The sequence below is a fragment of the Aulonocara stuartgranti genome, assembly GCF_965226115.1.
Source record: "Aulonocara stuartgranti genome assembly, chromosome: 9".
NCBI lineage: Eukaryota > Metazoa > Chordata > Actinopteri > Cichliformes > Cichlidae > Aulonocara > Aulonocara stuartgranti.
In genome coordinates, this window is record NC_138960.1 from 29917042 (window position 1) to 29944226 (window position 27185).

General features: G+C 39.5%; 1 protein-coding gene across 4 annotated transcripts in view; it reads right to left on the bottom strand.

Moving 5' to 3' along the window:
* ctnnd2a (catenin (cadherin-associated protein), delta 2a) overlaps nt 1-27185 on the bottom strand; it is a 272214-nt gene that overhangs the window by 42041 nt on the left and 202988 nt on the right. For all 4 annotated transcript variants that reach the window (XM_082547708.1, XM_082547707.1, XM_082547709.1 and 1 more), the window contains exons 15-17: nt 21457-21643; nt 7004-7121; nt 1996-2178 (exon numbers count right to left, since the gene is read on the bottom strand). In XM_082547708.1, the coding sequence (XP_082403834.1) occupies nt 1996-2178; nt 7004-7121; nt 21457-21643 (488 nt within the window). The remainder of the gene's footprint in view (nt 1-1995; nt 2179-7003; nt 7122-21456; nt 21644-27185) is intronic.

Below are 27185 nucleotides of genomic sequence, written 5' to 3' on the forward strand. Positions count from 1 at the left end.
TGTCTGAACTTCTTTGTTGGCTGACATACCCACACCTTTTTCATGTAGGCATACACCAGCATCTTTCTCTCTCGTTTTCTCTTCCTCTTAATTCTCTCTTGCATGTCATTTATATCTTTCCCTGATTTTTCCTCCTTCTAATTCTTCTTCTCTCTCTCTGCCTCTCTCTCCTGATTTCTCTGTCTCTTTCTTGCATGCTTGACCCTTTTTCCTAATTTCTTATTCTGCTTCCGTCCCGCTCTTTCCAGTTCTCAGTTTTTCCTCTCCCTATCGACCTCCTCGGTTTCGCTCTACTGCATCGTCTCCTCTTCTTGTCTCAAGGTAAACCAAGCTAGTGTATATCTTGAAAGAAGCACTGTGGCATGTGTGTGTTTGTGTGCAACTGAGTGTCACTATCTGTTTTTATCTATGTACAGATTCGATAAGAAATCATAAAACTCAAAGCGCAGATTAAAGCACTACACAAAGGAGCATCAGATGATTCACAATAGCCATTCTACATATTTAACACACATATATGTTGCTAAACGCCCTAAAATAGCATTTTAAAATACATTTACTTCAGTATGGTGTTATTAACCTTTTCATCTTGGACTTCCTGTTTTGAGTATTTGCTTATTTGCATCTCTGATGCAAGCTGGATCTCCTCCACTGTGTGAAAATGTTTTATCTTCAACTTAAGTTTTACTTTGGAGAAGAGGAGTGATTTGTGGGGGAATAGAGGGTTCGGTGAATAAGATGAATGAAGAAAAAAGAATGTGTTAGTGTGTCCAAAAACATCTGTGCCAACTTTTCTCCAACTTTTGGATGTTGAAGAAGAACTCCTCGATCACAGCCTTCCCCCTGGGGGAAAAATTCACAGTGCAAAAACCCTGTGAACATCAAGGAATAACAAGCATGCTGGCCCGCTGCCTTGTCTACAGGCTTGAACATATTTGCTTTTTTGAGAAAGTTTGAGGTCCGTGCTAATCCTGCAGTACAAGTGGTCAGACCTGCACTACAATATCAATTCAAATACATCAGAAACCCTGAAAGCAGAGCAGCAATACAATAGGAGAAACCCTTAGCACAATTAAATCAGGTGTGCCTTTTATATATCAGTTATTTAAAATACATTAAAAATGAAGTCATATAGTCAGACTGCTAAATACCTAAAAAAAATGCCAATTACACAAAATATCAACAATTCCAGGAAAACATTTTCCAGTAGTTCATTAGGATTGTTTCGGTCAAGTTCAGGCTCCCTGATCTTCCGATCTTAACTTGTTTTCTCTATCTCTCTCTCTTGGCTTCAACTCTAGACTTTCTCAGTCTGTCAGCCTCCCACTAACTACTATCCCTGCTTCATTTTCATAGGGTTTTATAGTGTATACCTCTGGGGTTTGACCTTTTGCTACTTCCCATTATCTATCCCTCTATTCATCAGTGTGTATTCCCTCCTGGCAGTACTGACTGCTTTGCTTTGATGGTTGAAATTTGGCCTCAAATTCTTTTCAAATTTAGTTTACTAATATTTTCATTTCATTTAAACCCAGCTTTGCCAGAGCATTGAATGGATCATCAGTGGTCAGCAACAAATAAAATAGAGACATATTCTTGATATTTAGTTTGGGCCTCAAATTCACTTCTGGTCCATCCGGTTAGCTCTGAAAGATGTAAGTAAGGTCTGTGTTTGCATACTTTAGGCCTGTGTCTGTGTTTAGGTATTTAGGAAATTAAGAGAAGCTGAGTGTTGAAGCCTTTAAAGGAAAGTTGAGGTCACAAAGACTCAATTATATATAAAGTTAAAGAGCAGAAATACCTCACACAAGCCAGTTAATTTGAAAAGAAACCAATGCTTTTCAGATAACCTTGAAGAGAAACTGATCTGCATTTAACTGCAGATCCCTGCTGAAAGGGATGTGTGGCAGGTTTCAGACATTCAATTTATTTAAAAAAAAAACTTTTTTAACTTGCTCACATCATCTGATTAGCTCCTATTTTCTGTGTCTTTACCTGGTCAGCTCCCTTCTTTTTCTTCTTCTTCTTGCCCCAGCAACCGGAGCTCTCTCCATCGCGACCATTGGCATCACAAAGCAGGCCATCCAGCTCTTCCAACCCCCCTTGCTGACCATGAGATGTCTCAGCAGCCAGTCGGTATGACAGGTTCCTCAGGATGCAAACACAGTTCTCCACAGTCTGCGAACAGAGCGAGATGGGAGAGATGAAGGCGGAAGAGAAGGTGGGGAGAAATAAGATGAGATCAATAAAGGGAGAGGTTTAAATGGAAAAAAAAAAAGGTTCAGATTGAAGATTTGTGTTTGATGCCATTTAATGAAACATCTCGCTTGAAAACACCGAGCAAACTCAAATTCAAAGAACGGTAATAAAAACCACCCACTCTCTCACTTTTACACTATCAGCCTTCCACCCGCACTCAGGAGCCAGACAGATGGAGAGGGTGAAAGACAGGGAGGGGGGCGGCAAGTGAGAGGGAGAGGGAAAGGAAAGAACAACAATAATCTCACAAGTAATATTCTTCTGCATATTGTTAGCTCTGACTTTGAAATGAGATTAGCAGAAACTCAGGTAAATGAGGAAAAATGACAAACCCAATATATTATATCACACCCCATTAAACATGAAGTTTCGAGGCTCACCCAGTAGCCAGAGAACATGCGTGTACTCTTGAGTCTGAAGGAAAGCCGATTCTCTAATAGTGTATATTGTCTCTTCTTAAGTGTGTGTGTTCTGTTTTGTTTCTTTAACTGATTGTGTGCACTTGCATACGTGTGCGTCGCTGACAAAGGGGAGACATCAAGTCAACAGAGTGGAAATTAACAAAGACAAATCATCAATCTTCACTCAGTCTGACTGTTGGTTTAGACAAAAACAACTAAGGAGTGTAATTGAACACCCTCAAGAGATGCTGCAAACAAAACAATGTCTCACTCCAGTGAGCTGCAGTCATATTTGAAATTCTATTCTCACGTTATTATGGAGCGATGTAGGAGAAGTTACACTTTATTTACAATTTGCTGTGACATTTTGGATTTTGATCTATTATTTCACATTTCTTCCGTACCCTTTTGTTTCTAGGTGCACTGTGCAGGGAAATTAAGTTGACAGGTAAACGGATTCTGTTATATGTCTTGTCAAAGCAGGAAGGTCAGAGGTCAGGGCCAGTTACAGATCAGCACCTCTACACCTGGGTGGAATTTACGGTTCTCTCAGGAACACAGAAGTTATGCACTCCAAACTGTGACAGGAAACTTTTGTAACACCAAAGCTAGAATTCATTGTTCTTGTATTTATGACCTTTATGCACTTTCCAGCCTAGAGTCTTAGAAGCTGGAAGTCCACACATAACAGCCATCCAGTAAGCTTCCCTATGCAATGAGACACACTAAATGTAGGCTGTTAAATCTCAATATTATATATTAGCATTATATTGGCTGTGTATGTAGAATGATGGGTCTAGTCTATTCAGTCTTGCACCATCAATTTCAATTAGTGTGTCTGCTAAGTTAATTGACTCCTGGCAGTGTGCTATTGTATAGTGGGAAACCTGATTAAATGTCCTTAAAACTTAATTGCTTCTGTGCCTTGTGTAGAGCAGAATGGCAGTAATCTAGAGATTTTCTTTAGTGCTTAAGCTATGTCACATGATATATCTATAGTGGCCACTCCTCAGATCTAATGTTTCTCTGTCCACAGTTATTGAACACGTCACGAGCAGAAGGCCATGTTGAAACAGTTCAAATAGAATCAACACCTATAGCTTTAACAAAGTGTTGCACAGAGGGCAAAAAAACAGAAAACCTATTATACAGGCACAATATAAAACATTAAAAATCAATTTTTAATCATTCACAGGAGGTCAAAACCTCCAGAAATGTAGCATTCAGTGTTAATGTTTGATGTTAACTAAAGGTAATGTGTTGGCTCTATCCTTGCCCAAATCAGCTTTCTTTAACTATTGTGCTGTACGTTGTAGTAATTCAAAGCTAAGTTATAAGAACACGCGCCTGCATTTCAGCAGTGCTGTGGTGACATGGATTATGTGATGGTATATTTATTACACCATCACATCACTGTGAATCCATAACTAAGATCAGTAAAGGCATATCTACCGAACCACAGAGTTTGTAGTTAAAAACAATAACAAGCTATATTACATTGTGCTCTGATTTTCTATCTTTAGTAACAGAAAGTTGAAATATTAACATTTTAATGGAAGTCAAAAGACATTTGGGGATTCAGCATTATTAGTCATGTTTAAATGATTGGTGATAACAATTGTTTTTTTTTCTATATGTAAATGGTAAATTGTTTTAAAAGTGAAGAGACAATAGCTTCGTTTTATTTAGTCATAGTAACTGTAGATTCTGTGCAGGCCATTGGTTGGACAATTGCTCAATAAGAGAACCCATTCATAGTGTCCAAAGACTTACGTTATGAGATGTTATCAAGCTGCCTAAGATAGCTGACATCGTTCCGGTCTTAAAGAAAAAGACTTACTCTTACAGTGTTGTCTGAACGGCACAGTTATTTACCCCGGCAACAGTGTTGCAACAGGGACAGGTTAGGAAAGACACTGTGCACCTTTATTAATTATTTTCATTTCATCCACTTTCATTCATATTATTCTAGTAAATAAGAGACACTGATCACCCATCAATACAAACACAATAACAGAGTCACCTTGAAGCAATACCTTAATCAACAATATGTTTTTTGTATATGTGGGTTCTTCAGTTACATGCATGGTCCTACTGTGCAGCATCGATCATAATTGCATATTATTATCTTTTATATTTGATGAAATTCCTCATTATTAATGGTTTATAAAATGTAAATTTACAGTTTTGACTTCAACAGTCCCATACAACCATATCTATATCTGCTTATTCTCACGCCCCCTTTACTGTATTATCTGTGTTTGTCACCAAATATTTGCAGATGTTCAAAAAAGGTTTATTAAAGCACAAGGACATCGTGAGCAAACAGAGTGCATCGTGATTAAATTATTTATAAGTTTAAAAATACATACTCTGAAGTAGTAACTTGATTATGTAACTGCAAATTCTACTCTTTGGAGAATAAATATGTAAATGAACGTGTAAGGTCACCGGCCTATTATCTGAAGCTCGAGAGAAATTTGGTCAATGTAGCAAGACAATAATCCAAAGCAGAGGTTTTAAAATGGCCTGGTTAAAGTTGAATCTTATTTAAATGCCTTAGCAGGAATTTAACTCTACAGTCCATGCTTGAAAGAAGCTCTGTGTGACGTGTAATTTAAACAATTCTGCAAAGAAAAGTGAACCAAAATTCCTCTACAGCAAGTTCACCCACTGTAGGTACTAGACATGTTTGGTTGTAGCTGCTGCAGATAAAATAGGCACAGTCAGTTGTGTTTAATGGATAATACTGTTTTAAAGGGGTTATTGTCATGGTCCTGGGCCATGTTGGCCCAGTGTTCTTAGTTTTCTTGTATGTTTGTATTTTGTTCCTTATTTAGGCCATGTTTTCTGAGTTGCCCTGTTGTGTTGTTCCCTAAGTGTTTTCCCTTCATGGCTTTTACCCCCTGTGTGCCCCTCTGTGTATCTGTGAGCCCTCGTCTCTCCTTATGTTTTATTCCATGTTTCCCCTGCCCATTATGTCCAAGTTCTCCCCGTGCTCTCTCTCCCCCCCCCTGTGTGCCCTGTGTATTTATGAGCCCTCGTCTCCCTTTGTGGTTGTTTCATGTTTCCCCAGCCCGTTATGTCTGTGTTTTTCCCCGTGCTCTCTCTCCTCCTGTCTGAACCTCTGTGCACTTCCTGTTTACTTTGTGACTCTCACGCCCGTACATGTCATGTTCAGTTCACCCCGCCCTGTCTCGTTATGATTATCAGTGTCACCTGTGTTCCCCGTGTGTTCCCACTTTCCTCGTTTACCCTCTGTGTATTTCTGTCTGCGTCTCCCTCTGTTCGGCGTGACGTCGTCCCTCATGCTGTGTGTGGATCTCCCTGTGTGTTCTTAGTTTATGGTTTCCCAGTTTAGTCTAGTTTGTATGTTTGTTCTCCCAGCAAATAAAGCTGTGTTTTGAGTTCACCTCCCCGAGTCTGAGTCCTGCATTTTGGGTCCAATTCCTGCCTGCCGCACAGCGATTCCTGACAGTTATAGTTTCCCTAAGTAAATGTTTGCACTCATGCACTCAACTTTATTTTAAGCTCTGAAATGTGTGAAAAATGCACAAATACAAAGGACATTTACAACTTTTGCTGCCAGCCATTTCAATGGCAGGCCAAGACTGTTCCAACTCAACAAGCAGATAGGGAGGAAAACATAGTCTGCACAGAGCAGGTGAGAAAGGGAAAGGCAGACAGTGTACCAAATGAGCACATGGCTAATGTGTACCGCTACTGCAACAGCGACCGCTTGGTGGTTTCTCTGCCAATCAGTCTTTGTTACTGTGGTGGCAGCAGTCCTCCTCTGGTGACTGCAGTTAAACAGTGGAGAAGGGCGGGCAGTTAAACAGTGATTAAGGATAGCTATTTAGAAAGGCTGGGAATCAGGGAGACCTTGAGAAGTCAGCCATCCACAACACTGTTTATGTACAGTAGTATTGACTGGCCCACACGTACTGCCACATGAACACACATACGTACACTGCACGCCAACATGAACATGGCCTCATACAGAAAAATGCAAAGTGAACCTAAACTTACTCAACTCTGACTACTGGCAGAGCTTAACTGGCAGGTAGAAATGTTGCAATACTTTGAATCTGGGCGTTTTAATTTGCCCTAAAGAGTTCATATTGATGAGCTGAACACTTGTTGAAAACTAAAACTTTTCTTCCTTGTGGCTACTGGCAGTGAAAAGAGGTGCAGTCATTTGTTTTGTTTCCTCCTGTGTGCTAAAAAGATTTCTGCAGTTTGTGCCTGTCTGTGATAAAAGGAGGATATGAGACACTTTGTAATTTAGCCTGAAAATGAACAATTTAAGTTACAAACACAAGCTAAGATTTTCAGAGTCGCACCTTGCTGTCGATCTCATTGCTGCCCAGAGAGGTCTGGATAACGTAGAGCAGAGCATCTGTCAGCCCATCACACTCCCTCATCCTTCGTCTCGCCTCCTCACCTGCTGAGCTTACGTTCCTGCAACACACACATGACAACAACTGGTTGGAGAGTGTGCTTTTCTCCGTATATGCTTATGCGTTTGCCAAATACACGGGGAAAGAAAGAGAGCTGATTGAGGAGGGAAGATGAGACAGGATGACAGATGAAAGAAAAAGACAGCTGGTAATAAGAGCTGTGTAGAGGCAGAGGGAGAGAGAGAGAAACAGATACTGGGGAACCTGGCACTTCTCCCTAAACTAAACAATTGAAAAAGGAGCATTAAAATTCTGGCTACATCTCAATCTATGCCCTGAAGGCTCACTTCAATTTAAAGCACTTGACTTGAGTCCAAAATACGGGAAAGGGAAAAAAGAGCCACTTTAGTCAGACAGTTGGTGGCTGAACTTCACAGCCAACAATCACACCAACGCTGCTTTGATAATTTGACAATATTGTTCAGTATATTATTAGCAGCTTTGCCAATATGATGCACAGAAATAATGAATTGAATTTTGATTGAACTGGAAGTTCAGGTGGGCGTTGGGCTGGATTTGTTTGGGTTTCAACAAGGAACTGCCTGTGATACAGAAACACTTTGTACGAGACAGTGACTCATTTGTCTGAATTAATAAAATAGAAAATGAAACTGAGGTGAGCAGCATGAGCTAAAATTTATATTATACTTGCCTGAAATAATCACTTTAATGCTCAGTTCACACTAAAAAAACAAAACAAAAAACAGCACATCACGAAACTTTGACACAATCTAGCAAATGTCCCACATTTTGGCACTCAAGATAAAATCAGATTTAGAAAAGCAGAGAAACAACATGCAAAAACAACAACAACACAAAGACAGACACAAGAACATAATGAAAAAGAAACTGATTTTAGGTGACTCATTATTAGCCACAGACCAAACTGCACAACAATTACATTGCAGTGAGTCACTGCAGTGCAGGCAGATTAATTATGAAGTATAATTTATGTAAATTCAGTATAATAAACTTCTATTAATAACACATACTCCATATCATTTCAGGCCTTCAGCTATACACTAACAGAAAAAAGTTACCAATGCTGACAAATAGTGTTAGAGTCACAATCGGTTTAGCATGTGTGTAGCTGTCTGTCAGTGACAACGTATGAGACAAACATCGATTTCTACTTTCTACTTCTATTTTTGTCTGTGAAGGTTCTCAGTCATCCAGGCCATAGTAGTCTAAAGAGCTTTGAAAGAAAAGCGTCTGGACTCTTCAGTTCTAAGAGCAACTCCCATAGAGCCCTATGGGAGTGTCATGGACCCCCTATTGATCCTCTGTCTAATCACACAAGCCAAGGTGTGAAAAAGGTCACAATCAGCCAAGGTTTTGGGTGAACCCACTGTAAAACCTAGCCCCATCATATCATGTGATTTAGGCTACGTCCACACTAGCCTGGTTAGATTTGAAAACGGCGTTTTCTTCTGAAAACGCTTCGCGTCCACACTAGAGTTTTCAGTTGTTTTCACAGAGTTGCTCGTCCACATTGAAACGTCCGAAAATGCTTACGTTCCACTACTGCGCATGCGTGAAACGAATTTCTGTCTGCCGCTTATTTACTTTCCAGCTCTTTCAAAAGTCGCGGCAAAATGTCGAGGAAAAGCACAGAGTTTTTTAAATAGACTAACTAATGAGGTGGAGTTGTTGCTGCGAGTAACACAAAAGTACAAAGTTGCAAAAGCGAGTGAGAGTTAAAGAATTTGAAGAAAAGCTATCTGGAGCTTGTACAGACTGATATTAATCTTTAATAGGGCTGTCAAAATTGAGAGCAAACAAAACAACTGCTGTATAATGCCCTCCGCTATCTTAGTTTAATTGGTCACATGACTGCATCATATGACTAATATGCGTCATCGTTTTAGAAAGTGTTTTTGCTGTCCACACTGCGACGCGAAAGCACCGTTTTCAAATGTATGCATTTTCGAGAGCGTTTTGAAAACGCTGCATTTTCCATGAGTGAAAACGCCGTCTCAGTGTGGACGGGAGGCTAAAACGGAGAGAAAACGATGCACTTTTAAACAAAAACGCATTAGTGTGGACGTAGCCTTAATGAGGTCAGAAGGCCCAGGATGTAAGTGGGGATCTCAAAACTGGATTATAGATGGCAGACAGTTGGTCGTTCACAGTGGATATAGATGTCTTCTTTCACTCCTCTTTCAAACCATCTTTCTTCTCTGTCCAAAATGTCAACATTGGCATCCTTGCAGGAGTGACCCTTGTCCTTAAGATGCAGGTGAAGAGCTGTTACAATGAAACCATTTGAATATTGGCTTCTGTGTTTCTTCACTATATGTATTTACTGGTTGTTACAAAGCAGCTCAGTTACATGATAAATCAACACATCTACATACATTCAAAGCCACCAAATCTATAGTAGTTTCACACTCAATATCTGTGTTTGGAAAATGAGTATGACAGATCAAAATAGTGCTTTTAAAACATTTACGGTTTGGTGTTCTCTTTACTATTGACTTTACTATTATTATGTGTTGACCTGCAGAGAAAAAGAGGTATTTTATTCAAGAAAAGATCTGGCCAAACACATAAATTTAACAAGAGGATGTGCAACAACCCCTTGTAACCGCTGCTGTCAAGGTTTATGTTTAAACAGTTATATAGACATAGTACAAAGATGATCCACATGGCAGGTGTCCCAGCAAAAAGCCTTGGCTGTTCAAAATAGAAAAGGAAATACGTTTTGCGAATGAAGACCAGATCCACTAGAATGACTCACCCTGGTCAAAAGTTTTCTGGTCACAGTAAGAGCAGACGCACAATTTAGTGCAGACTAAATTCAAAAATCAAATACCAAATTCAGCTTTTAAGGAGACCGTGCTCATTGCCACTGTGGAACATGATTTGGGCTTGATTCAATATCTCAGGGACCAGGCAGCTTGTTGTCATGGATTCAGTTATGAATTCTAGATCAAATATTTAAGTAATTTAAGATAATGCAAGGCCATCTGGAAGTCTAAGTTTCACTGAAATCTAATCTTCACACAAGGAAAGCACACTTGCAAACAGACCCAGAAATGACTCTAAAAGAAAAGCTATGGAATATTTAAAGCACCTTTAATGCACCTGCACAGTTTTCCAGCCACAGCTAATCAACAAAAAAGAATGTGCTATTAAGTAAAATGACCTGTATTTGTATAGTGCTTTACTTAGTCCCTAAGGACTCCAAAGTGCTTTACACGTTCAGTCATCCACCCATTCACACACTGGTGATGGCAAGCTACATTGTACCCACAGCCACCCTGGGGCGCACTGACAGAGGCCACCGGGCCCTCTGACCACCACCAGCAGGCAACGGGTGAAGTGTCTTGCCCAAGGACACAACGACCGAGACTGTCCGAGTCAGGGGTCAAACCGGCAACCTTCTGATTACAAGACCAACTGCCAACTCTTGAGCCACGATCGCCCCAAGTACCCAAAGAGTTAGATGCAGATTTGATAGGCAAACCCAGAAACTACAACTCAACTCAAAAAAACCTTTTGTGGAAGTCCTTCAAAGATTAAAGAGTGTGAACGCCACCAGTTACATACACTTGTGCAAGGTAACAGGTCACACATTTTCTGTAACTATATACAGTGGGGCAAAAAAGTATTTAGTCAGCCACCGATTGTGCATGTTCCCCCACTTAAAATGATGACAGAGGTCAGTAATTTGCACCAGAGGTACACTTCAACTGTGAGAGACAGAATGTGAAAAAAAAATCCATGAATTCACATGGTAGGATTTGTAAAGAATTTATTCGTAAATTAGGGTGGAAAATAAGTATTTGGTCACCTCAAACAAGGAAAATCTCTGGCTCTCACAGACCTGTAACGTCTTCTGTAAGAAGCTTTTCTGTCCCCCACTCGTTACCTGTATGAATGGCACCTGTTTGAACTCATCATCTGTATAAAAGACACCTGTCCACAGCCTCAAACAGTCAGACTCCAAACTCCGCCATGGCCAAGACCAAAGAGCTTTCGAAGGACACCAGGAAAAGTATTGTAGACCTGCACCAGACTGGGAAGAGTGAATCTACAATAGGCAAGCAGCTTGGTGTGAAAAAATCAACTGTGGGAGCAATCATCAGAGAATGGAAGACATACAAGACCACTGATAATCTCCCACGATCTGGGGCTCCACGCAAGATCTCATCCCGTGGGGTCAAAATGATCATGAGAACGGTGAGCAAAGATCCCAGAACCACACGGGGGGACCTGGTGAATGACCTGCAGAGAGCTGCGACCAAAGTAACAAAGGTCACCATCAGTAACACACTACAACGGCAGGGAATCAAATCCCGCAGTGCCAGACGTGTTCCGCTGCTGAAGCCAGTGCATGTCCAGGCCCGTCTGAAGTTTGCCAGAGAGCACATGGATGATACAGCAGAGGATTGGGAGAATGTCATGTGGTCAGATGAAACCAAAGTAGAACTTTTTGGTATTAACTCAACTCGTCATGTTTGGAGGAAGAAGAATACTGAGTTGCATCCCAAGAACACCATACCTACTGTGAAGCATGGGGGTGGAAACATCATGCTATGGGGCTGTTTTTCTGCCAAGGGGACAGGACGACTGATCCGTGTTAAGGACAGAATGAATGGGGCCATGTATCGTGAGATTTTGAGCCAAAACCTCCTTCCATCAGTGAGAACTTTGAAGATGAAACGAGGCTGGGTCTTCCAACATGACAATGATCCAAAACACACCGCCCGGGCAACAAAGGAGTGGCTCCGTAAGAAGCATTTGAAAGTCCTGGAGTGGCCTAGCCAGTCTCCAGACCTCAACCCCATAGAAAATCTGTGGCGGGAGTTGAAAGTCCGTGTTGCTCGGCGACAGCCCCAAAACATCACTGCTCTCGAGAAGATCTGCATGGAGGAATGGGCCAAAATACCAGCTACTGTGTGTGCAAACCTGGTAAAGACCTATAGTAAACGTTTGACCTCTGTTATTGCCAACAAAGGTTATGTTACAAAGTATTGAGTTGTATTTTTGTTATTGACCAAATACTTATTTTCCACCCTGATTTACGAATAAATTCTTTACAAATCCTACCATGTGGATTCATGGATTTTTTTTTCACATTCTGTCTCTCACAGTTGAAGTGTACCTCTGGTGCAAATTACTGACCTCTGTCATCATTTTAGGTGGGGGAACTTGCACAATCGGTGGCTGACTAAATACTTTTTTGCCCCACTGTAGCACTTTATAGAGGATGTACTATGTGGGCTCAGACAACTGGTGAAGGAGCGAGACGAAAAACAAACAAAACAAACATTAAAGAGTGGTGACACCAGTTTAAATATCATTCTTTTAAATCTGAAATGTCAGAAACGAAATGAGACAATACCTTTGTATAGTTTGAACTTCTTCAAGTTCATCTATCATAGTGCCAGAGGTGTGGACTCGAGTCACATGACTTGGACTCGAGTCAGACTCGAGTCATTAATTTTATGACTTTAGACTTGACTTGAAAAAATGTTCTAAGACTTGTGACTTGACTTGGACTTTTACACCAATGACTTGGGACTTGAATTGGACTTGAACCGGTTTACTTGAAAAGACTTGATATTTTACCCCAAATATAAAATTTAACATGCATATTATATAGAGATTGAAAATGTGACGTCATTCACGGGTAGAACCGCAAAGGATTCTGGGAACTCGTGGCAAGCGGTACTAGCGCACGCAGGCTTTCAATTAAAATCAGTTATACAGCGATAAAAAGAAACACAAAAATGTCAAGAAGCTGTTGTATTATTAACTGCAATAGCCGGTCGCATGACAGCTACGGGAAGCCGACGGGTAAAGAGATCGGTTGTTATCGGATTACGACGTTGAAGAGAAATTGTTCATGTTTCCGAAGTAACAAAGACGCGACGGATGGCCTGGATTGCAGCCATTCAAAGATCAAATATAACGTCCCAGAACACTCCAGCTCACAGGTTAGTCTGCTCCAAGCATTTACACGAAGGTCAGTGTTTTTTAGTAGTTAATACGTCACTTTCATAACATAATTGGTGATATAGGTTACAAGCAAGAACAGAAATTGTCGCGCTATGCTCCTTTGTTTATTGTGCATAAATAGTGAATTGTCCTGACACAATATTGCGTTTCGCTTCTGTTATTATGGTACATTGACAAAAACATATACTTTTATTCACAGGATAAAACAGGTTTTATGTATCACTAATTGCCCAGTACGATTACAGCATACAATATTGTTGTCACTGCTACATTTCTGTGATGGGTACCAGAAATTATTTCCACTACTAATTAATTACCGTTGAGCTCAAAGGTCCTATTAATAAACGGTTAATGAATGTGTATTTATGACGACAATTTGTGAGACTGGTAAACTTATGATACGTACGATGGTCTTTCGTTCTACACGGTGCATTTCAAGGTCCTGTACCCATCCGTCGGTAAACTGTACCTGGGCTTGTTGCAGTGACCTGAAGTTACTAAACTTCATGAGTGTATGCACTCACTCCAAGAACCGTATGATTATAAATATGCATATAAATATGCTAAGATGAGATAGCTGACTTCATCTAACTAGCAAATGTTGTCCAGGCTACGTTGGTGATACAGTTTTTTTTAATGTGTATGATATTTTTGTCATGCGATTTTAAAGCCGGTCCTACAACCGCATCCAAGAATAACATGCAGCTTATCTCAGAACTGTCGGTGAAAATTATTCTTGGAGTTAGGTTTAATTGAGCTGCATTTTAAAGAGGTGCAATTTCACAATTTGTGTATATTTTCTAAGTTCACTATTTTGTCATGTGTTGAGAAAAACACAGATTTAAAAATTACATGGTCTAATATTTACATTTAGCATATAACTGCAACATTATTTTTTCGTTTGTTTTTTTTAAAGACTCGAAAGGACTTGAAATTCAAAGTTTCAGACTTGTGACTTGACTCGGACTTTTACACCAGTGACTTGAGACTCGACTCTGACTTGCCTGACATTACTTGAGACTTGACTTGAAACTTGAGGATAAAGACTTGAGACTTACTTGAGACTTGCAAAACAATGACTTGGTCCCACCTCTGCATAGTGCCATAATAAAGAGATCACTAGTCTAGGGAATGAGATCTTTCAAATATTGCACTGATGAGAAAAGGAGAAAAGAAAGGGAAAGACACAAGAACTCAATTAAAACTTCACGTTCACGGCTCCCTGCTTCCAAGAGAAGGTCAAGTCATTTTCACCCTCTTTGAATGCTAATGGGCAAACAAGCACACGATGGAAATGCCGCTTAACGGAGAACTATTCTCTGTCAAGTTGATATAAAACAACATAACAGTGAAAACACTTCACCTTGACTAATGTTTAAGCAGCAAAGACAGGCGGAAGGTGGGTGAGAAAGAGGGAGGGTGAATTATTTACTGCTTTAACACCGGCTTTAGCCTTGAATATGTCGACTTCTACAGAGATTTGCATCATGTTCTTTTATATGATGCCTCGTCATGAGTGGAAGAGACGACACTTAGCAATGCAACATGAATGTTTTATTGAGAGCTTTTATAATATTAGGTTTTTAGCCTGCATACATATATAATACAAAGGTAGATGCTTAAGCAAGCAATGATATGCGATCACACGTTTTCATAAGCCCGTCACACTCCCTCATCCTTAAGCCAGTAGCATCTAATGATGGACCCTCAACTATACAATATTTTGGCTTTGCAATTATAAATGACACATTTTTCATGATGTTCAAGAGGTCGTCAGGAAGGAAGCGCTAACTAACGATTTCCAGGAAAATAAAGCAAATGTTACTCTTCACATTTCAGTTTCTTCTGGGTACACTGCCAACATCATTCCATATTTACCTTGCCATGTTTACAGCTGTGCGCAGCTGAGTGAAAAAAGAAGCTCTTAAAGGCTAGACCATAAAAAAGAAGTTTCCCACATTTTTGTAGTTTATGAAATACTAAGATGATCAGACCAGACTGTCATTTTTATAAGTATACGGTTATCTCCTATATACTTTGCTTAATAGCATTTGTATGTCTGCTATTTAAAGGCCTTTGCACATGGATGGGTTCAAGTATGTGTGTAGTTTGTGTGTAACTCTCTGCATTTGTGTTATGTGCACATGTGCCTGTTAATCTAGTGGTAATGAAGCATGACGTATTGCACCATTCTGCAACACACCTCTTCTTAGATATAATTTAGTGAGACAACAGTGAGGTCAGAATTTCTTCAGCAGAAAAAAAGCATTTTATTAAATAATAGTTTGATAGATTAGATTTAAACCAACTTGTTTGTTTTAACCAGTTTCATAGGGACGCTGGTAACATAATATATGTACATGTGCATTACAAACGGTAAAACCCTTTGCATGAGCTTCAGAAAACACTAAAGTGAAAGAAAAGGTTTTCTATTACGTGTGTGTGTGTGTGTGTGTGTGTGTGTCTGCTTAAATTTAACCAGTAATCTCTACTATTTAGTGAGTCCATTACAGGTTTACAGTTCATCCTATCTGATGTCACTCCTCATTAATTTAGCCTAACTCATTAGCCTGCATCATTAAATAATTACCTACTGAGCAAAAAGACACAGAACTTGATTAAGCATCCCATTCAAACTGTTAGCTGCAGTGAAGTAACAGCGTAGTTCGTTTAGTGGCAGTGCCAAACAAGCACGACATTTGACCACTGCAGCTCAAAATATTTGGAAAAACTCATTGTTTGCTGGTTCTAGTTACGGCAACATTTCCATTAAATGGTAAAGTTCAATCAGTTCTCTCTTCCTTCCAGTAAACAGTTTTTGTGGGGAGAATCACGCAGAGAAGTTTTGACATATTAATATGATTTCTGGGAATCAAATTTAGAAAAACAAATAAAGAAAAAAAGATTGAATGTCAAAATAGTAAAAGCAGAGAAAGGCATGCATATATTTTTATTTTTTATCAAATTCCAACAAAAACAAGGGAATGAATAAACTGAAAAAGAAAACAATGAATTACGTTCATGACAGTTAATTAAAGGGGATCAAATAGAAGATGTACCAAGCACACCTAATTAACCGTAGATCCCAGATCCCAGAAATCCTTCAAAATCCAAAGAAAACTGTGGCGTGGGTGTGAATGTGATTGTGACTCTTTATATGTTCATAGTGACAGTCGGAGTGAAGGAGAGCGGCCGTGACAGCGGAGCACGAGTGTCTGTGTCCCATTGTAAAACCACAGTAAAACCAGAGGTCAAAATAAAGAAATGCTGTCACCACGCCCGTGTCTTGTACGTGTGTAAAGGGTCCAACTTCACAAAAACATTTAGGGTATTAGAGCAAAAGACTCGAGTATAAATAAATGTTTCTATTACAACTCAACAAGAAATATATAAGAAATTCATAAACTGTTAAGTTCCTGGTTTCTGCTGTTGGTGTCTAATAAAGGCATAAAAATACAACACATATTTCCACAGCCAACTGGGTAAAACAACTTACAGTTAACTTATGCACACTGTTTACTGGTCGGCATGCAGTTTTTTAACACCCTGTCACACAGCTTTATCTTTAAAGCACTAGGCAGTCGATTTTCTACAAAATTAAAATACAGAATTTGAATATAATATTGCTCTAGTTTGTCAGTGTATGCATATAGCCACCATTAAAAGTGTTGATTAGCTTATATACAACGCTAAACAATTCATTATTATTTTCTGAAAAAGTAGCATCCATGTGTACGTGAGAAATATTTCACTAACAAGCTTCCTGCTGTCTGCAGACGCTGGTTTGACAACTATTAAAATATTGCCAGTTGGACATGTTTTCCACCAATTGCACTGTTTTAAAAACACAAGGACACTTATACATTTTTAATTTGACATTGATTTTCTACTACAGGGTGCAACAGCGTACCTCGGCAAACAATCTGATAGTCACTGATCGTAACACGAATCCCTTTTCTTTTCTTTTTAGTTGTTATAAAATTGGTGCAACATTCATGGGATTTACATGGACACGAGTGAATCCGAAGACAGATGGTCTTCTAATGTTGCTCAAGGAACAAATGACTACTGAGTGACTTTGTCTCAAACAGCTGGTGTGTGGTGGCTCTGCATAAATGTCTGTCCATGTGTGTATGTGTGTCATTGAGGGCACAGGCAGCAGAGGGTTCATCACCAGATGGAACACATGCAAACAAACCTATTAATACCCATAAAATAAATATGGAAACAAACTCTTTCGTGACCACGCATTTAATTCTCGATCAACCAAAAATCAGTCCTTTCCTCTACGCACATCTGTGGGTGTCTGAATGGAAACGAGCTGAAAGCATTCACGAATAGAACAAAAACATGCAAACGCATACAAAGGGTGTGTGTAAGGCACCAGGTAGTTGTTTTCTTTTCTTGCTTGGCTACAAACCAGCAACCTGAAGGGAGTTAAACAGCCTCTGAACGGAGGAGAAGACCTTGTGTCTGGCTTGATAACACCGTAACAAGATGGAAAACAGTGCTGGGCTGTGAAGGATTTGCCAAAGTGGACAGTCTGATTGATTACAACAAGCATACTTTTTCACACACTGATTGCCAAAAGTAATAATTGCAAAAAGAGCTTTAAAATAGTGTGCAAAATTCTGGTGTAGGCGACCAAGAATCCTCTCAGCTAGTCTGATTGCACACGCGGCGTCATGCATGGAGCCAAAAACAAATATGCAGAAATGCACACATTCATGCACACCAGAAATACAGCTGTGTGTGTGTTTTTTTTCTTTATAGTGGAAACAAATTAGCATTTACATACACATACACACTTGAGCATATACTGTACATGCAACACCAATAAGTACACATAGAAATATGGACTCTCATGCGCCTACACAGCCACACAAACACACACATCAAGGAGATAATAAGAGGGGTGAGAGGTCTGAAATTGAGCTGCAGGTACACTGGGACCTGAACACTGTGGTCTTATGTCACTTTAACCCTCTGAAAAGATGGTGAGATAGAAAGCTGCCCCCGGAGAGAAGCAGAAACACCTTCACTGCTATGTGTTAGTGTCTCTCTCTTATTGTTCTCCATGTCTAAATTCTCTCAGTTCAAATTTTTCCAACTTTTTCCTTTTCTGCCCTCTCGTACTCCCTCTCCTTTAGCACCTTTTACAATTTGATCTGTAGCTTTACAATGTGGAACAGCACAGTGACAGCATCATTTGTCTTCTTCCCCCGCATCTTTAGGTACCTACACACACATGCGCTCAAGTTCTATAAATGGTTTAGTGAGTTAGTGAGGAAAAATTGCTGAAAATCTACATCATGTCATCAAAGTTTTAAGGAAATCTATCTCTATTGTGGCAAACAAACAGCTAAAAGAACAAACCAAGAACCAGAAAGGATCTGAGTCTTGTGTTGGACAAATCCAAAAACCCACACAAACATATTTCTCTGTAGAACCAAGTTCCTACAATTAACTATAGGAACAAACATAGAAAGATGTTGAAGATGAAAATGTGTTTGTCTGTGTTTTGGATGAGCTCATGTTTTAGATTCACCACTGTTTTTACTCAAACATTCCTAAATAGTCAACCGTAGGTGAATAGCGTGCTTAGCATGAAATGAAAACTCCTCAGCTCATTTGGCCTTAAAAGAAGCATTTAAAAAAGTCAATTAATACGTCTAATTTAAGTATTGCTTCCAGGATACATAGCCCATTTAGGATATAAAACTAGTCTGTGGTGCACTGTATAACTGCAAATGATACCAAAATTGACAAATATTACACAGAAGAATAACTTCATGATCACACTTAGGTATCATATAGTCTTTACCCATACAAGTACAGCTATACACACCCATATTATTTAGGTTTCCTATTAAATATATTATATATTTGTTTTTTGTACTGCAGCTGTAAGAACCTAATCGGTGGATAAAAAAGGTGGATATGCATACTAGTTAACATTAATATTAATAACATTTAGCCATGCAACATCACCTCTCTGGTGGTGAAAGTGGGCCGAGCTAGTGCTTGAGGTTGAGAGATACGGGTTAGATAAAGCTGGGGTCAACTCAATGGATAATTTGTATTCCGGAGAGCAGCCTGGCTCTTTTCCAGTCTGGAGTTGCTCCACTGTCCCCAGCGAGGAAATGGAGCAATGGTACAGAAAGTTGGAGGGTGTGTTAACAGAACACACTGAGGATTTCTGTTACTGGACATTTGTGCAATTGACACTTTGTCCATACGGAATACCATGAATATAGATGAAGTTGTTTGTAAGTGCACTTGGCTAGGCCACCCTACATCATTTTGCAATCATGTACATATGTCATAGACACGAGCCGAGTTATCAAATGACGACCATAAATGATCAGGCCTGGCATACCTATACATTTAGTGAGGCTGTACTGGAAGTGTCTGGCCCCCACTTCTTGTGGGAGATCATCAATTTGTACCTCAGTCAGAACTTCAACAGCAATCGACAACCCTGTCACCTCACAGCAAGAAAGTCCTTTTTTCTTGTGGTCTCTGGGCCCTGTGCCTGCATGAGGTACAACTAGGTACCACAGCTTTCTTCCACAGTCCAGATACTTGCATGTTAGGTTAAACGGTGATTCTAAATTGGCAATAGGTGTGAATGTATAGAAGGTAAAGTATTTAACTGTATGACTATACGGGAAAAAAAAGTGGCTTGAAGTGTTGAGAGTCTAAACTGCTAAGTGAGACTAGAAAAGCCATTCCAGTCCATTCCAAAGGAGGAGGGGACCTTGAGTGTGAATGGTTCCACACTTCCTTTATTGAGGTTGGTGTGTAAAGCTGTGGCAACGAGGTGGTTGGAGGATCTTTTCTAGCTTGGTTACCTAATGCATTTTTAAATACATCCAATAGCTGCAATAGTGGAAGATAACCATTTGAAATAGCTCAAGAATCTTCAAAACTGTTGGGGTGAGGGTTTAATCCACTGGTGGTTCATTGAGCACATAAATGGTAAATGGCCTGTATTTGTATAGCACTTTTACTAGTCCCCCCCTAGGGACCCCAAAGCGCTTTACACACCCAGTCATCCACCCACTCATTCATACACTGGTGGAGGCAGCTACAGTTGTAGCCACAGCTGACAGAAGCGAGGCTGCCATATCGCGCCATCGGCCAGTAGGTGAAGTGTCTTGCCCAAGGACACAACGACCGAGACTGTCCGAGCCGGGGCTCAAACCGGCAACCTTCCGATTACAAGGCGAACTCCCAACTCTTGAGCCACGATCGCCCACATAGCTCAAAGAGAGCTGGCCAAGTGGAGACTTTTTTTTTCAAACATCGCAGGCCTCTGTGGGGTTGGTGTGAGAGTATGTACACAGATCAACAAATATGATCAGAAACAAATGACAAACTTTCTGTGCTAGCAGCACGCAAGTGATCAAATAGTTACACATCAAAATTTCAGTCTCATGACTAATTTTAAAGATCAGACCAGTATTGACTTTTTTCTTTAACACGTATTCAATATGAATACATATGTGGTCCAAAATAACAAATCTTCTACAGCATTTTACAGTGTTTTACTGTACTACTTACTACGATTACCTGCAGCTCTTTTTCATCATCAGCCTGACTTTTTACTCTTTCATGCCAGATTAGCAGATCTAAGAAAAGAATTATGTGATCAAAAAATATTCACTATCATGTCTGCATGCCAGGCTCTTAACAGATGTTTAGATCAAATAGATCAACAAGGAGCAAATTTCATGCGAGTTAACTTAATGCTTAACTCACCATATTCAATTAAGACTACAGTAACTGCTCTGACACAAGTAGAGCACAAAGTAGAGCATAAAGTGTAGGCTTTACTAACACGAGGATGGGCGTTAACGAGTACACACTGAAATATAATAGAAACCTATTTTCTCATACTGAGATGCACATAAACACAGTAATCATGAAAGCTGTAAGTTGTCCTCCGTGATTTCAAACTGTACAAAGAAACAATTTAGAGGCACAATGCACCAAAACGAAAGTCAACACACAAAGGATCCCAGCAAGTGGAGGAGTTGTTTCTATGGTGACCAACACAAATTGGTGCAAATGTGCTTCAGTGAATGAACGTGAAAGGGAGCAACAAAAAAGAACAAAATATGCATATACTGTTTGAAGTTGTGCCTATAATCGCACAGTGGTGAAGATTAAGAAACTTTGATTTTTCTGCAAAAAACCATTTGTCAGTAGATGTATAAACACACACACACACACACCTTGAGGTGACTGTTGTGAACTGGTGCAATACAAACAAAACCGAACAGAACTGAATAAAATGATAATGTGATATATAAAAGAAGAAGAAAACAACACCTGAGACAAGATTTTAAGTGCCTGTTGCTTACCTGAGACAGCCTGTAGCATTGCGCAGCACCTGGGATGTATGGATGTGGAGCTTGCGGTCATCATGGTGATTTGGGGAGGAGTCCCAGTTAGAGTGGGGTATGATGACACTATTGGTCAGAACGGCCAAGGCATCCTGGATGATTGGCATCTTCAGTGCATCACATGATGACAGGTTCCAAAGCACACCTGCATATGAATGTGTTCAGAAAATAAGAAACATTATCATATTTATGTTTAGACAGTTCTGTAAGTAACTTTTTCAAAGTAGCTACTATAACTATTATATCCTTAGTTTCTGTCTGCACGTTTCTGTATGTAACTGATCGGGTCAGTTACTGGCTCACCAATATTCTCAGCATTTACATTTGTTCTTTCTCAGTGCTGCTCTTTTTATTCTCCATTTTCCTCTCATTCTAATTGGCTGAGGCATGAGGGTGCCTACCGCGAGTCTCCTTAAGTCTTAGGTTTTAGTCCAGTTAAAGGGGAACTGTTCTCTGAACTTTAGACATTAGAGGTGCGTGTTAGAAACACAAATGTTAAATGCAGATGAATCAGACATAAACTAGTCTTTAACCTACTAAACTCCCCAGTACAATGTCTGTGTGATGTCTGATTGAGCCAATCTGCCACTAAAACAGTGTTGGTAATAGTTCAGTGAATTCACAGCCGGCAGTGCATGCACCACACAGGCAGCACCGTTGCCTAAACCAAGCAGAACCCTTCTTGTAGCAAGAATGAATCTTAAGCAGACTACCTCCTGCTGTGTGCTACATGTGATTGCAAGCTTTGGATAATGTCCTGACCTAAATCTTCCACCATTATCCATATTTCATGTGTGGTACACACATTGCACCAAAATTTATTTTGTATAATCTTTTACATTGGTATGATCTAAGCAGCCTACTGTCAAAGATGCTGTTTGCTTATCATCTTCATCATCATCACCATCATAATGAAGGATTGTGGAAACTGTCATTGCCAATGTAGACTTACACTGACTAGATAATAGTACGACACTAATATATAAACCACCAAGAACGCTGATTGTTGATTTAGTTTTCTGCAAAGTTTTATCGACTAAATTACATTTACAAACTTTGTAAATAAAACCTCATACTTTCATAAATCAAATACATCTTTAGAGCTAAAAATATTTATCCAACCGTTTCATTTTCATCAAATGAAGTTTTAAGCTCTTCTGTAAAAAAAACAAAACAAAAACGATTAACAATTATTTGATCTTACATACCTCATTAACTGCTGTGCTACAATTCTCTCCAAAACCTAATAAAAATGTGCTTGGTTCCATTCACTGTTCTGAAATGTACATGTGAAATACATTTGGCTACATTTTGGGAGTCAGGGCAGCAAATTACTTTAAGAAATAAAAACAGCCTAAAACTGTTTTTTAACCTTGAGCAGAATGACACTGATCTCAGACACACCTTTTCAGAGCATGCGAGGACATATTTCAGGACTGGAAATGCTAACAATAGCACCTCCCTATATTTATCACTTTTGAGTAAGCCACCCACACTTTTATTTTTGAATCTGACTCCAACTGGCATTATTTATCACAAAACGCACACAAACTTATTGCCAAATTAATTTTACAGCAATGCATAAACATAAAGCCAGCAAACACAGCTGCATGGTCATATAAATAACCTGGCTGAAAAACAAGTTTTTATGTTTTTATGTATCCATGATATACTAAATCGCCTACAAAGACACATGGATATACAACACACACAAACACACATACACACAAATACACTTTTTTTCTTTTGCTTCCTGTCAGATGGGATACCAGATGCCTTTTCACAGACCGGTGACAGCAGTAGCCCTGTTGGTCAGCTGTGACACACTCATACGTATCAAACACACACGTGTGCTCATACACACACAGGCTACATTAGCACTGTCACATTCTAGATATGTTAGTTAGTTTCTGTGGCTTTCATTGAACTTTCTTACATAGCAAAAAACAATAAAGTAAAAATATAGGAACCAGAGTGACAGGGATAAATAAAATAAGAAAATATAGATATATCAGTAGCACTGGTGGATTAAGGAGCTGAGAGACTGCCGAGAAATTGGAACAGATTGCAACAAGAGGAGACAACCTCCTTTAAAGCTACAAGAAACTATAAAAAGCTGTGGTGCTATAGGTCATCATCTCTCGTGTATTTCGTGTCAGACTCCAGATGTTGCATGTCCCAATGACAGACGTCGTTCATTTGCACAGTTAGCAAACAATTAAAATATGGGCACAAATCACAATATGCTGCGCCCCACAGTTCATAGAAACTGTCAGTGAGCTTAAAGGTGTCCTGTTCATTCAGTAATTCTGAGTGCAAAATCCAAAGATAAAGACTGCATCTGTTTTCTTAAATGCTAGCAAGTGTGGAAAATCTCTGTAGTTAAACCTGGACCTCACTTATTATGTGTTGGGGAGCAAACAATTAATTAATAAAGCATATTTAAAATAAATATACACAATAAAATCCCAAAGTATACAAAATTTGTTCAACTTCTTTCAAGCATGAGAACTGAAACGAAAAATGCACTTTAAAAATAAATATAAAGGTACTGAAAATAAAGATAATAAAGGGCTAGAAAAATAAACTGTGATCTGTGGACAAATATGAATAAAGCCTCACTTGACTGAAACATTTGTGGAGGCAATGGATGTTAAGTAGCAGCCAGCTTTGCATTCCCCAAAGCAATGCCAGTCTTGAAGCCTTACACTATACTCTACTACATACGGTCATAATGTCAATCTCAGGGAAAGGGATTGGAAGAAAATGAGGCCAGTGAATAGACAAGGAAGGGCAGTGAGAAAGCAAATGCCAGTGTTACTTAGCCAGTGGGTTAATTCTTAATTACAAATGCATAGCTGTTAAACCCAAATAATTAATATTTAATAATTTAGACTTAATAGACCACTGCAGAAAGCAAATGATTAGATGGAATATGCATAAGACTATATATAAGTTTATACAAGAAGAAAGCTAAAAGTAGAGATGGGGAGATGCAATTGGGAATTTCAGAGAAGAGTTTGTGTGTGTGAGAGAGGGCAAGAGAGAATGAGAGGAAGCAAGCTTGAGAGGACAAGAGAAGGAGGGTGATAATAACACAATGACCTTGTATGCTGCTTGGCAGCAATCAAGAGCTTGTACTAAGGCATGTGAGTGTGAGTGTGGTAACATTTGCCTTCACTTTCACTAATCAGCCTCTTGTTTCACATCTCAACTTTCTGTCTTTCCACTTAATCCTGCTATTCACACAGGCTCTTCTCAAATCAAAGTAAAAAAAAATAAAATAAGGCAATAAGCTCAAACATATGCAAGCATGCACACACTCTGTTGCCACCTCAGAGTGAAGACACACATTCAGCAAAACACTTGACTTATAAAGCTGAATGCTGTCAAACATCTTCTGTATTTCTCTCTGCTTCTTTTTCCCGCGTCGGTCTGTTTCTCATGTGGTAAGTGTTTTCAGTGTATGATTGCAATCAGGTTAAAACAGTGTTGTCTTTGATGAGCTGACAAGAAGCAGCACTCAGCAAGCCTTTCTTTATCTGCTCGGGCCAATACATCTAAACAAACACACATTGAGACACAATACATGCTCAGGAAGCGACATGTTGATTTTTGTGCAGGCGCGAATGGACAAAAACACTGATTAAAAGGAGACACGTAAAAGGATGCACTGATCAGTTTTTTTCTGGGGCAAGGACATTGTACCGGCCACTGTCCAATATTCTGCAAATTTAAGGCTGACACACACACATCGACACACCAGCAACCACACTTACACAGACTTGTCTGCTCTAGAAACATAGATATGTAATGCTTCACTAAACTCAATGTCCTTATGGGTATAACATCAAGTGACCAACAGACAGTGACATCATACTTCAAGCTTGTGTGCCTGTGAGTGCATGTGGCTGCGCTTTTTTTCTTTTCTCGTTCCTTGTCCTTATACCCCATCCCTCTCTGACTAGTTCCCTTTAGACATTTGACAGACAGTTTCCTAGGAGCCTGGTGGTTTGGGGGAGAGAGGAGATGATTGCATGAATTCATGAATAAATGAGAATGTGACTTGTAAGGGAAGAATGAGACATGTGAGACCTCAAGTGGTGATGTTTTATTAAACAGCCTTCATTTGTGCAGCTCACTGCGAATTAGTTAGCTGCTGGGTCACAACCTGGTGATGAGCAATGCCAGAGATGACAAATTGCATGGCTGTTGTGTCTATAAAAATCTGTGAATGAGAAAAACGGTAAATAAATAAATAAAATAACATAAAATAAAATAGTGCTTTGGGGTAACGTTTTCAGACAGCAAGCTAGCAATTGCTGACTTAACCATCGAGTCATCGAACCTTCATTTCAGCGGTAGGTTTGCTGAAGACCTTTGGCAGCACAAGGTAAAATCATGTATTGTGGGTAAACTGCCACTGCCAATACTGGAGATTTCATTACCACCAGAGAATTTCACAGTGAAAAGGCTGCATTGAAATTTCTTGAATAACAGCAGCATTTGGAGCTTGGGGATTTAGACGTTGACAATAGAAAATATTTTATGCCTTCAAGTAACAGGAAATGATGAACTGTATTTGTGAGTACAGCAGTATAATTCAACATTGTTGGGCTGTTTTTAACATAACCTTGCAACAGTGGAAAAGTCAGTCAGTCACTTCTGTACACATGCAGTTATTCTCTGCTGCATTTCTCATAGCTTTTATTCTCATTACCAAACTGACTTCTGGAAATGAGCGCTTGCGTATGTAGCGGAATATATGTAAGCATATTGTTTTCATGTTCAATGCAATTCACAGAAACATGCATTGTGATATGCGTCATAGCTGAGAGAAGCAACCATGTGCAGTTTTTCATAGAGAGGAAGCGGATTAGATGGTGACTAATGGAAGTACTGAGAAGTACTAATTATAATAATCTGAGAAGATTTGTCCAAATGGAAACTTTTTGGATACAGCTGTCTTCAGCAGTTGCTTCTCCCCTCAGCCATTTCAGAGGAGGCAGCAACAGAAACTGTAGTCATGGTCCACTGCATTCAAGGTGAGCCCATGAGTAAGGATAGCATCTCCTATTGATATCCGAAGCCTCTGCATCGACCAGACTTTGACTGACAGGCCCAGAAGCCTTGACTTCATCCTATCTACCTCACGCTCAGACCTAGGAAGCCAATAAAGCTTGTCTAAATTTAAACTTCAGAACCAACAGAGAGATAGGGTAAATAGTTAAAGGGAAGGTTTTTCCAATCACCAAAAGTAACAAAAAAACAAAAATTTATGCCTGATTCTGAAGAGATTCTTTAATTACAAATTAGAGGGATGGATCAACATAGACGTAATAAGAAAGCAGAATTGGTACAATACTGGCATTTTTTTGAGTCTACGGGTAGCATAGGGTGACACAATCCTAGATCAATCTCTCCTAGTGACAGTCATTGTTTACTTTCAAATTATTCGGCCGTCAAGTAGAATTAAAGGTTAGACTTTGAGTAGAATAAAATTTGACACAGCAAAGCATCCGAGAGCAGAGACACTAACATGTAGTTACAGAGCATTAGCATCATTAGCTCTTCCGTAACATGTTTTAACTGCAAATTTTTCAGCACTGATCTACCGAAAGAGTTGCTATAGAGTCACACAATTTCATCTGATAGCCGCTCAACCCAAATACAGTCCAACAACATTA